At 46.2% G+C, this 12,500-nt stretch overlaps 1 protein-coding gene across 1 annotated transcript in view; it reads right to left on the bottom strand.

The window, feature by feature from the left end:
• The window catches only part of caln1 (calneuron 1), an 86,080-nt gene that overhangs the window by 4,533 nt on the left and 69,047 nt on the right, over positions 1–12,500 (bottom strand). Inside the window, exon 5 of the mRNA XM_063204413.1 lies at positions 4,674–4,830. Coding sequence (XP_063060483.1) covers positions 4,674–4,830 — 157 coding nt within the window. The remainder of the gene's footprint in view (positions 1–4,673; positions 4,831–12,500) is intronic.

Below are 12,500 nucleotides of genomic sequence, written 5' to 3'. Positions count from 1 at the left end.
CTCACTTGCCTGCTTGCGACCTCATAATGATGTCAATGACGACAGAAAAATAATGAAACATCTTACAAAAGCACAATTCTAATGTCATTTCCTCATTTGCAAATGGGATGGTGAATGAAGAACAGTCCCCCAAAAGTTGTTGTCGCTAGGCTGACAGCTGGGAAACTTTATTGTTTTCTCCACGGAGGAGGAGCCAGGAGGTGAGGCCACAAGCACAAGTGGAGGACGCAAATCTGCAGATTGGAATGCACACTAGGTGTGTTTGAAGGAGATAAAAATGGCTGGCGGCCGGCTGGCGGTCCATACAGGGTAGCTGACAGGGAGGGACAAAGGAGTCAGTTGTCCCAGGCCCAGGGAGAGAGGGGGCCCAAAATTGGGTCTTCATTACATTGTATGTATTGGGTAGGGGACCCTTTCAAATGACTTTGTCCTGGGCCCGGCAAAAGCTTTGAGCGGGTCCATACAGTACAGTACGGTCGGCTACCTGTGAAAAGTAAATGCCACAGAGCTGGCCAGCCATCCCCACCTGCTGTGGGATTCACCTTTTCCAGTCTGGGGCTTTGCAGGCAGGCCCGCTGAGAGGGGAGACAAAGGGGTATGTTGTCCCGGGCCCAGAGCGAAAAGGGGGCCAGAATTGGGTCCCCATTACATAGTATGTATTGGATAGGGTGTCCTTTCAGATGACTTTGTCCTGGGCCCAGCAAAAGCTGTCAGCGGCCCTTTTTGCAGGTGTAACGAAAGGCCAAGGTGAGGAGTGCCAATGCTCAACCACGCGGGGAAGAGTGGCTGAAATTCAAACACACTCGCTCACGCTCGATGTCCGAAAGATCTGGCACTCCTGCCGTGTGGTCTCGGCTGCATTGTGGGTATTATTTATAGAACTCTCTTTTTTGTAGTCTAAAGTTCACTTCCTTCAGAGTGATGCAATCCCCTCAACCTGCTTGGCCCGACTGTACAGTAGGCCTGCATTGGGGTGCAGTGCAGAGGCTGAAAAGGCTGCAGGGATGAACTGGAAGTTAATTGGCTACACTTGCCTTAGTGTGCTGAGAGAGGAGATAAGGGGCAACCAGGACTTCCTGGATCTCTGTCTGTCTGTCTGTCTGTCTTTCTCTCTTAAACTCTCTCTCTCTCTCTCTCTCTCTCACACACACACACACACACACACACACACACACACACACACACACACACACACACACACACACACACACACACACACACACACACACACACACACACACAGAGATGCAGACTTTCCATTAGGCAAACCAAGGCAATTGCCTAGGGCCTGACCAAATCTGTCCCCCATACAGGCCCCCACTCTCAAACATGGCTACATCTGCCCCTGCATGCGCGCGCGCACAGGCACACACACACGCACACACACACACGCACATGCACATGCACACAGTCACACACACACACACACACACACGCACATGCACACGCACACAGTCACACACACACACACACACACACACACACACACACACACACACACACACACACACACACACACACACACACACACACACACACACACACACACACACACACACACACACACTTAATATTCAAGTCTTGAGGCAGCCTTCCCTCATGTTGCAGTCTTGATCGTATATATACTGTACCTACCACATTCTCTTAATCCCCTGAAGAACCTTATTTCTCATCTTATTGGTAAAGAAATAGCCTGACTTCTTTCAAATCTATCGCGTTTGGCTGGTGTCCTCTGTTATCCCATATTATAAAGCAAAGACATCATTTCCTAATTGATTACACCACGCTTGAGATAACTCAGATTAAGGAACAAAAAATCTTTGGGCTGTCATTAATTTAACGATAAGTTTCAGGGTTTTACATAAATCCAAAACATTGTGCTCTCTGCATGATAACTCTAGACTGAGTCAGGGTATAAATTGAATTACAGTGACACCGTTAGCTGGCTTCAGGAGTAAATCCTGCCGTGAGATATGTCTTATGCGTGGGCTATGGCGGCAGTCCTTGGTATTTATGGCTCTCAACAGATGCTTCATTTATGGCTTGCAGGGATGGTTTATTTCCACCGATTACCATATAGATTTACATCTCTGTTGTTCTGATGATGTTACTGGGGGAAAACTGGTCTATTTATGTTTGTGTGATTTTGATAACATCTGCCAATATGTCATGTTTATTTACTGTTGAGTCTCTTTTTAACAAATAGTTCAAGTTTAAAAAAAATAAAACTTATTTGAGGATAGGATAGTGAATATCATGATGGGAAGAGTGTGGGAGAGAGAGATAGGGTAGAGTTGGGAAATGACCAAGGCCGAATTCGAACCTTTTCATGGTATAGCAGTAGCCCCATAATGCATCCAGTTCCACCAGTGGAACGCTGTAATAGTCATTGGAATGTTAACTACCACAGTACTACACTACTATGACTTATTATATGGTTGTGACGTCATCTGTCGAATGCTCCATTCATTTCAACGGGGCTCCCCAACGTTCGGACGTCTGTTATTTTTCGATAACGGACGGGTTGGTCTATAACAGACCGCTGTCAATGGCAACAAGACTTTTCACTGCTAAAGCGACTTTTCAACAAGACTCTAATCAGCTGCTGTGATAGACAGCACCCGTTGTCCTGGCTACCGCTGTCAATGGCAACAAGACGTTCACTGCTGAAGCCACTGGCTTGTATACAAGTCAGTGGCTAAAGCGAATGTTTCATATCACTCCGCAGGGGGTCCGGTCTTTTGTCACTCTAATCAGCTGCTGTGATAGACAACACCTGTTGTCCTGGCTACCTAGCTGTTGCCTAGCGGTGTTCCACAACGGCACTGTTTTGTTTTGCGCAGCAACAATCTTAACATTAAATAGGTCTAAAGAAATGTCCCCGCCATGTGTGAATCATTTAAGTATATCCATATAATAAGCGGGTTAACTTTCGGCGAGTCGGTCGCTTTGTGGAATAGCAGCACTTCAGAGAGAACAAGACCCCTCCGCTCCGCGTCGGGGTCTAAAGATTCTCTCTGTCGTGCTGCTATTCCACGGTAGCGACCTTCTCGCCGAACGTTAACCCTTACATAACACAGGGCCTTTAGTAATGCACCACGACTTGGTCATTGCCATTCTAGTAACAGGAAATGTATACCGCTGTGTCTTAATGGGTTAGTGCGATACACCACTAATATTTCATTTCATGCAGGTATAAAGATATAGTCAATAACACCTGACACACATCATTTCACTAATATCAGTGTTCTGGAATGCAGGTAACACTAAACATCACCAGTGACTTGTTAACCTTCATCATAATTCTGATATCACAATGTCTAAGACAGTTGAACAAGTACGTTATCAAGTGTGTGTCAGTGTAAGCCTTTTGACTTCTGTGGCTTCACACACTTCACAGTATCATCATTATCCTTCTGATTGTTCAATACGTTATGTTCTCTGTTATTTTCATCCTTTTTGGTGTCAAACACATCCAAATACGAACCTTTGTTCTCTTGCTTTCCTCAAGTCATGCAGTGTACTGTGATAGACACAGACTCCAAAGATTTCCTGTCAACAATGATACACTTCGGTAGGAAATAAATGACGCCTATCTTAGAGCCATCCTGACAATTAGCCAAAGTTCAAAGAGGCTTGAAGTGTTTGACAGACAAATTTGGCTCAGAGCGCCTTGATCATTAATTTGCAGTCAATAGACCGGATACATTTCATGTACCGAGGCTTAGTGTTTGCTGTTCCAGGAGACAAAAACTGTCGGTGGTGCAATACCAAGAAAAGTTGTTTATGATTTATCACAGGTGCAGTAATATGTGAAGGGTCTAATGCAAGTGCTTAAAGTTTCTGTTAACTTAGAATAGTACGGTCATTAACATTCAGACCAAACGCACGAGTCAGAAGATCAATTGACATTTTGGCATTTTGCTAAGACCAGGTCTTGTACAAATGATCATCCGCGTTTAAAAAGAAAATCCTAATCGATACCAAAGCATTTATCTATATAGCAGAGATCACATTAAAGATGAAAGGGTTGCATATCTCTTTGAAGTGGAGTACAAAAAAACCTTGGGGCTGCCAGAGCCTTTTGATCCTACGCAAAAGCTGCAGACTTGCAATCACTGCCACAACTTGGCATCAGACAAGGCTGAGTTTTTACTGATGAATGAGAGGATGTTAAAAACTGCCACGGAGGGAAAGACGGAAGGAAGGCCGATAGGGAGAGAGAGCGAGAGAGAGAGAGAGAGAGAGAGCGAGAGAGAGAGAGAGAGAGAGAGAGAGAGAGAGAGAGAGAGAGAGAGAGAGAGAGAGAGAGAGAGAGAGACTGGGCCTAGGAGCAATGCTGTTGCTGGCAGAAGTGAATCCAGAAACACACCTGTAAACTTTCTAAAACTTTTTTTTGTGCAACACAGCACGAGAGTGAAGATGTTTCTAAATGATGACAGCTCATTTCCCTTGTCAGATATGCCCGGATCAACATCCAAACACCACACACGCACACACACATGCACGCAAGTATTCAGACACACACACCACGGTAAACACCACACACAAAAACAATCTCCCTCTCCCTCTCTCTCTCTCTCTCTCTGTCTCTCTCTCTCTCTCTCTCTCTCTCTCTCTCTCTCCCTCAAACCACCACCACATGCGGAGGGAGCGTGCGCTAACTAACTCACCTCCCTCAAACTCCGTCTGGCAGTTGCCTGAGTTCTCGTTGAGGCTCTCCTCCTCGTTAATGATGATGTTCTCGATGTCCTTCATGGTGAGGTGGTCGCGGAAGGCGTGGAAGAGGATGTGCTTCAGCTCCTCCAGCGTTATCCGCTGCATGTCAAACTGCACCGCGGGAGGAGAGAGGAGAGGAGCAGGAGAGGAGCAGGAGAGGAGAGGAGAGGAGAGGAGAGGAGAGGAGAGGAGAGGAGAGGAGAGGAGAGGAGAGGAGAGGAGAGGAGGGGAGGGGAGATGAGAGAAGAGGAAGGGAGAGGACAGGGGAGGAGAGGAGAGGAGAGGAGAGGGGAGGAGAGAGGAGGAGAGTGGAGGAGAGGAGGGGAGAGAGGAGGAGAGGAGAGGAGAGGGGAGGAGAGAGGAGGAGAGTGGAGGAGAGGAGGGGAGAGAGGAGGAGAGGGAAGGGAAGAGGAGAGGAGGGGAGAGAGGAGAGGGAAGAGGAAAGGAGTGGAGTGGAGTGGAGTGGAGTGGAGTGGAGAGGAGAGGAGAGGAGAGGAGGAGAGGAGAGGAGGGGGGGGCGAGGAGAGGAGAGGAGAAGAGAAGAGGGGAGAGCAGAGGAGAAGAGAGGAGAGGAGGGAGAAAAGGGGGAGACAGAAAAAAGAAAACACGAACATCAATTGAATAATTAAGAAGTTTTTTATAAAACGCTATACAAGCCATTTACTCAGTAGAATTTTCAGATTGTTGTTGTTTTTCTTGGAACTGGGTGAGTTTGACATCCACTGCATGTCAAATTGCACCACGGGAGGAGAGGGGAGGGAGGGAAAAGGAAATAAAACCAGAAGACAGAGCATCTCTTTCAAGAAGTTGTTTCTTTCAAAAAATGCTATAAAAGCAATTGCAAATGCAAATGTAAATTGATTTCTTGCAATTGTTTTTTCTTAAATTTGATTTTAAGGTAGTGGAACCTATCCTCTTGCCTGTTAAGCTGCACCATGGGAGGAGAGCAGACACACACACACACAAATGCTGTGACACAAACTTAGGCCCTCCGCACACCGGTTTAAAGACCACTGAGGGTCACTATCGGCTCTGACAATTTCGTTTACCACCGTACACAATGTCACCACAGCAGAGCATGGATAATCAATGGATGGCTCTGACAAAATAGAACATGTCTCTAATCGGCAGCTGACATCCGTGGACATCAGCATTGGTGTGCGGGGTTGTAGTGAATACAGTGGAATCAGATGTTGGCAGATGAGTGCTCCGCACTTTGTCAGAACCGTTGCGCAGAGGCCCTCACATGAACACACACACACACATGCATGCATGCACACACACACACACACACACACACACACACACACACACACACACACACACACACACACACACACACACACACACACACACACACACACACACACACACACACACACACACACACACACACACACACACACGCACGCATGCATGCACACACACACAAATGCTGTGATTTTATCTTTTTGAAGTAGCATCTAGCACATTGAGGAAGGCAGAGCGCCGAAACGCGTGTAATAAAGAAACCTATGCATGGTGCGACCTTTTCTCATTTTTTAAAGTAGCATCTGGGCAATTCGAACAGGTTCAGTGATATATTCTGCATGTCAACTGCACCATGAGAACAGAGCAGAGAAAAGGACTACAAAATAACACACATGAGCACACACACACATGCTCACGCACACACGCTCACGCACACACACACCAGAGTATCAGTTTCTCTTGCAGATGTTTGGCTTGCTCTTACAGTATGTGTGACTATTCCATCAGCTCACAGTCAGCTGTTGAGTGTAAAACAACCAAGATGATGACTAATCACCCAAAGGAGACAAAAACGACTCTGCAGTTTAATAATTAATATGGGGAAGAGGAACAATGCACTTGCGCACTTTACTGTGTCAAAAATATGCCACACCAAAACAGAAAAGCACAAATAATTCATTAGAATCACCTAAAAACTAAAAGCTGACAGGCACGAGTTTATGGGTCTGCTGGGAAAATATAACACACATAAACGCAAGCATTCACAAGTTTTTGGTGGCAAAGCTTAAATGTTTAAAAGCAGAGGACTAAAATGATGGTTAAAAACACAGGGAATAAAGCTGCTGTGCTTTTGATAGCTCGCTCTCAACCCTTTAAAGGGGTAGCCTTTCCGGATCCATTGGCTTTCACTAGCTTAGCGACATATTCCCTCTTTTAACCTGTCTTAAAGCAAGACAACGCTTAACATGAAAAATAAGACACTTTACCACCTTTATAAACCCCAGCCAACGATTTTAACTGTATTAAGCCCCAAAACAGTGGCATACCCTTTAACCTCCAAAGAAGTACAAAATCGTTGCCTACAGTAACATTATTCTTTCTCGCTGCTCTGCTCATCACTTAACTGGCAGACCAATGAATCATTGGAACAGCACATTTATTGGCTCTATGCAGTGCGACTATTGATATGATACACTATTATATGCTATGATATGATATACAGTTCATACATTAAAGTCTGCATTTGACGACTCTTGACAGTGAGAGTTAATAATGGAAATGACAACGATTTGCGTATGTCGCCCCCTCACGTAAATCAGCTGATAAAACCTCCCCATGAAGTCAATGTCATGCCAGATAGTATAGAGCAGGGGTGGGGAACCCTTTTCATTAGAGGGGCCGCTTCAAATTCAGCTAAGAGCCATAAAAGACCTCCAAGGGCCGCACTACACAAACCAGGATTTCCCCCTCCACGTTAGGCCTATATTAAAGGCAGCCAGCTTTAAAACAGACCCCACCTTCTCCAGGTCCCCCTGAATATAACTTAATTGTATTGCAAATGTAATTTCTTTTTCCTTTACAAAATATATCATATTTCATGCGAAGCTGCATAACATTATATCGGGGGCCGGATAATACAGCGTCAAGGGCCATAAATGGCCCTCGAGACAAAGGTTCCCCTGGTATAGAGTATGCACATGCTACTTTCTCAAAGTCTGTATCATCTTCCTCATCATCACCAACACACACAGCTATATGGGTAAGACAATCAGAGTGATTTTTATACAACCACTTTATGGCAGAACCCAAGAGTCACCTGCATTTAAATTACGCCTAGTGCCATGTCTAAGTAAGTCTACATATGGCCTGACTCGAAGGCACTCAACATCCCACCCGTTGTCGACACAGCAGGCTTGAGCACTTTGCAGGGTGAGCAGGAGGGAAGAAAAAAACAGGGAGGGATGGCAACACAAGTGGCTCTTTTATGTGTCTTGTGCACAAAGACACGAGGCAACACTTCCACGCGTCTGGAGAGGAGATAAATCAGAGGAACAATAAAAGAGGCCAGGGAGCATATCGTGCCTATTGCTAACGCATGCATACTGTTCTATTTGCTGTTACTCATCTCTCTCTCTCTCTCTCTCTGTCTGTCTGTCTGTCTGTCTGTCTGTCTGTCTGTCTGTCTGTCTGTCTGTCTGTCTGTCTGTCTGTCTGTCTGTCTGTCTGTCTGTCTGTCTCTCTCTCTCTCTCTCTTATTGAGGAGATGGACTCTTTTATGGCTGTATGGGGGATGGGGGGTTGTTGTGTCACACAACTGCGAATGGGGAAGTGGTTTTAAATGTCTAATTGAGGGGTGTGTGTGTGTGTGGGGGGGTACCAGTCACAGTGGATTGTAAGTGAAGGCTGATTTGGTTGTATGATGACGCACAGATGGTTCAATAAACGAGTGCTCTCTCTCTCTCTCTCTCTCTCTCTCTCTCTCTCTCTCTCTCTCTCTCTCTCTTCCACCATCTCCCTTAAGCTAAGCCACAGATGACTCGGGAAGCGGTCCAGACATTTACGTGACATCATCCCTGTATATATAGAGCACAATGTGTAAACAAGAGGCGCAAGATATTCTTGCTTTCAACGTCATTGTGAGATTTGTTTATCTTGTCTGTTGATTTTGTTTCCATTGGAAGCGTTTTTTTTTACAATATGAGATGGTAGCAATAACAGGTTGAATGATATTAGCACACAAATCAACTTCTATCCCACCATACTTGGCCACAAAGAAGGACAAAGAGAGAGAGAGAGAGAGAGAGAGAGAGAGAGAGAGAGAGAGAGAGAGAGAGAGAGAGAGAGAGAGAGAGAGAGAGAGAGAGAGAGAGAGAGAGAGAGACAATTCTGTAGTGACAGACTGGAGGGCTTGAAGGCACAGAGTAAATCAAAGCAGCTCAGTTTTAAGTCTAACCTGCGATCACAGCGAGGGATGTAGTGTTTATTCCTGTGTGTGTGTGCGTCTGTGTGTGTGCGTCTGTGTGTGTGTGTGGATCAGGAGCATGCGCAACAGAACAGAGAGTAGCTGCTGGAATTCAGCATGACCTTCAGTCAACCCAGGCCCTCCAGCACTGTCATCACTAGGGACCATTAGCAGCCGAGAGAGAGAGTTTGTGTTTGTGTGTGTGTGTGTGTGTGTGTGTGTGTGTGTGTGTGTGTGTGTGTGTGTGTGTGTGTGTGTGTGTGTGTTTGAGTGTGTGTGTGTGCGTGTGCGTGTCTGTGCGTGTTTGAGTGAGTAATAAAGGGGCGTGTGGTTCTGAAAGGGTGCAGTTTTGTGTGTGTGTGTATATGTGTGTGTGTGTGTGTGTTTGTGTGTGTGTGTGTGTGTGTGTGTGTGTGTGTGTGTGTGTGTGTGTGTGTGTGTGTGTGTGTGTGTGTGTGTGTTTGAGAGAGAGAGAGAGAGATAGAGAGAGAGAGAGAGAGAGAGGAGGGTCTATTCGTATGTGTGAGAGGATGTCATGAGCTCCACCCTTGACAGAACAAATTCCTTTTTTCACTTCTCATTCCGTGTCTCTGTGATCCTCTCTCTGTTTCCAATGGAAGAGTTTGTTTGTGAGGGCGTAATGGGGGCCATGTCGACCTTCATGGCTCCGCGATTGCACAGAGAACTGTGGGGTCATCTTTGCCTCTGCTACATCCCAGCTGTTAAGTGATAGCCGAAAGCCCAACTGGGAAACTCCAACTCCCATTGTCATTGTGACACAGCACTCCACAGCACACAAGTGAACATACTGCACACAACAAAATTGCATTAATGCCTCACCCGTGCAAGGGGGCAGCCCCCAATGGTGCCCCAAGGGCTTAGTGTCAGATGTCCATAAGTCCACACACAGTATAAAATGGTGCGTCAATATTTATGAATTAGTGAACTTATATATATCCAGATAGTTTTTTCAACACTGAGGAGAGTCACATTACTCAGTGGAATCAAAAGTCAGTGTTAAGTTCTGCATATGAGCAGGTGTAATTTCAACTCTATGGGTCTTAATTTCAACACAATATTAAGTCGACCCAACTCTGACAAGGTTACACTAACACCGCGGTGTTTCTCCTCATTGTTTACATTCCCCCTCAAGCGAACGCAAAGATTGCATTGAGTAAACTCTATGACACCATCAGCGACCTGCAAAACTCTCACCCCGACGCCGTGTTCGTTACAGCAGGTGACTTCAACCATGGCAATCTTAAGTCAGTTCTGCCTAAATTCCATCAGTTTGTTGATTTTCCAACCAGAGGAAAGAACACATTAGACGTTGTTTATTGCAACATAGCCAGCGCATACAAAGCATCCCCCTCCCCTCACCTCGGTAGCTGCGACCACACCCCTCTGCTCTTGACCCCTGCGTACAAGCCGCTCATCGCCAGGTCAAAGCCCACTAGCCAGGTCATCCAAGTCTGGCCTGAAGGAGCAATTGAACGTTTGCAAAATTGTTTTGAGGACACTGACTGGGAACTTTTTAATCAATCAGACTTAAATACATATGCATCTACGGTTCTGGACTATATTAACTTCTGTGTTGATAATGTCACCATCCACAAGACCATTTACACATTTCCAAACCGCAAGCCCTGGATGAACAGTCAAGTCCAGAACCTGCTGGCAATTAGAGACGATGCGTTTCACTCTGGTGATCAATCAAATTACACCATAGCCAGGGCCAACTTGAAGAGGGGCATCAAGGAAGCTAAACACTCCTATAAAGCAAAAATAGAACAGCACTTTGTGAACTCTGATCCCAGACGTATGTGGCAGGGCATTACATCCTACACCAACTACAAGAGCACAAACCCCTGTCTGCCCAGCTCTAACAATTCAACTCTCCCGGATGACCTCAACAACTTTTTTGCACGGTTCGATGAGGGACCCATCCCTCACTCCCCCACTGAACTGATAGACAATGCCCCACATGTAGGCCTGGTGTTAAGCGAGCACGAGGTTCGGCGAGCCCTCAACAGCATTAACCCTCACAAAGCACCAGGACCAGACGGGGTCCCTGGGAAGGTCCTAAAGCACTGTGCAGGCCAACTAAGTGCAGTCTTTACCTGCATATTTAACATCTCCCTAGAACAAGCTGCAGTCCCCATTTGTCTGAAAACCAGTACCATCGTTCCTGTTCCCAAGCAGGCGGCCATCAAGTCTCTCAATGACTACCGCCCTGTAGCGCTCACACCTATTGTGATGAAATGCTTTGAAAGACTGGTGCTAGCACACCTCAAGTCCATCACTCCACCATCCCTCGACCCGCATCAATTTGCCTACAGGGCGAATAGATCTACAGAGGATGGCATTTCATTGGCCATTCACACTGCCCTCTCACACCTGGAGAAACCAAACAGCTATGTGTGAATGCTGTTCATTGACTACAGCTCCGCTTTTAACACCATTCCCCCTATCAAGCTGGCCACTAAGCTGTACAACCTCAGCTTCAGTCCCCATGTCTGCAGATGGATACTGGACTTCCTCAGTAACAGACCTCAGTCTGTACGCATGGGAAAACATCTTTCAAGACCCATCACCCTAAATACAGGCGCGCCGCAGGGATGTGTGTTGAGCCCTTTTTTGTACTCCCTCTTCACTCATGACTGTGATCCTAAGCACAGCACAAACACCATCATTAAATTTGCTGACGACGCAACCGTGATTGGCCTGATCTCTGACAACGAGACGGCCTACAGAGAGGAGGTGGAGCAGCTGGCACGCTGGAGCCAAGACAACAACCTGGCCCTGAACTCCAAGAAAACGAAGGAGGTGATCCTGGATCCTGATCAGGCGGTGTGGCCAGGGCAACCACTACCACCAACCCATCAACATCGGAGGGGAGCCAGTGGAGGTTGTACAGAGCTTCAGATTCCTGGGTGTGCACATCAGCGAGGACTTGTCATGGAGCGCCAACACCTCTGCAATGGCTAAAAAGGGATCCCAAAGGCTATATTTCCTTCGCATTCTAAAGAAGGCCCAGCTACCACGAGATCTGCTCACTACCTTCTACAGGTGTACAATTGAATCAGTAATTACATACAGCATTACATCTTGGTACACAAGCTGCACACACGACAACAAGAAGATGTTACAGCGCATCATTAAAACAGCAGAGAGAATCATTGGGTGCCAACTACCCACACTTGAGGAGATCCACCATACACGCTGCACAAACAGAGCATTAAACATCCTTAAAGATCACACACACCCTGGTCACAGGCTCTTCACCATGCTACCATCTGGCAGGCGCTTTAGGACTCTGCGTGCCCGCACTACGAGAATGAAGGACAGCTTTTATCCAACTGCCATTAGACTCTTGAACGCAATACGTCACCTGCCCCCCCTCAATACTTCAGGACTATCGATACTGTGAGATGCACATGGATTTTTATATATTATTTATACTGTTTAATCTTTTATTTTGTGGGCATTTGTGGGTTGCTACTAAACACAATCTCGCTATATTTGTATAGTGACAATAAAAGTCTACTCTACTCTACTCTACTCTCTA

The sequence above is a fragment of the Engraulis encrasicolus genome, chromosome 8 (genome assembly GCF_034702125.1).
Source record: "Engraulis encrasicolus isolate BLACKSEA-1 chromosome 8, IST_EnEncr_1.0, whole genome shotgun sequence".
NCBI lineage: Eukaryota > Metazoa > Chordata > Actinopteri > Clupeiformes > Engraulidae > Engraulis > Engraulis encrasicolus.
Note: the sequence above shows the minus strand (reverse complement) of the source record. Positions and strands in the feature narration are given on the sequence as shown.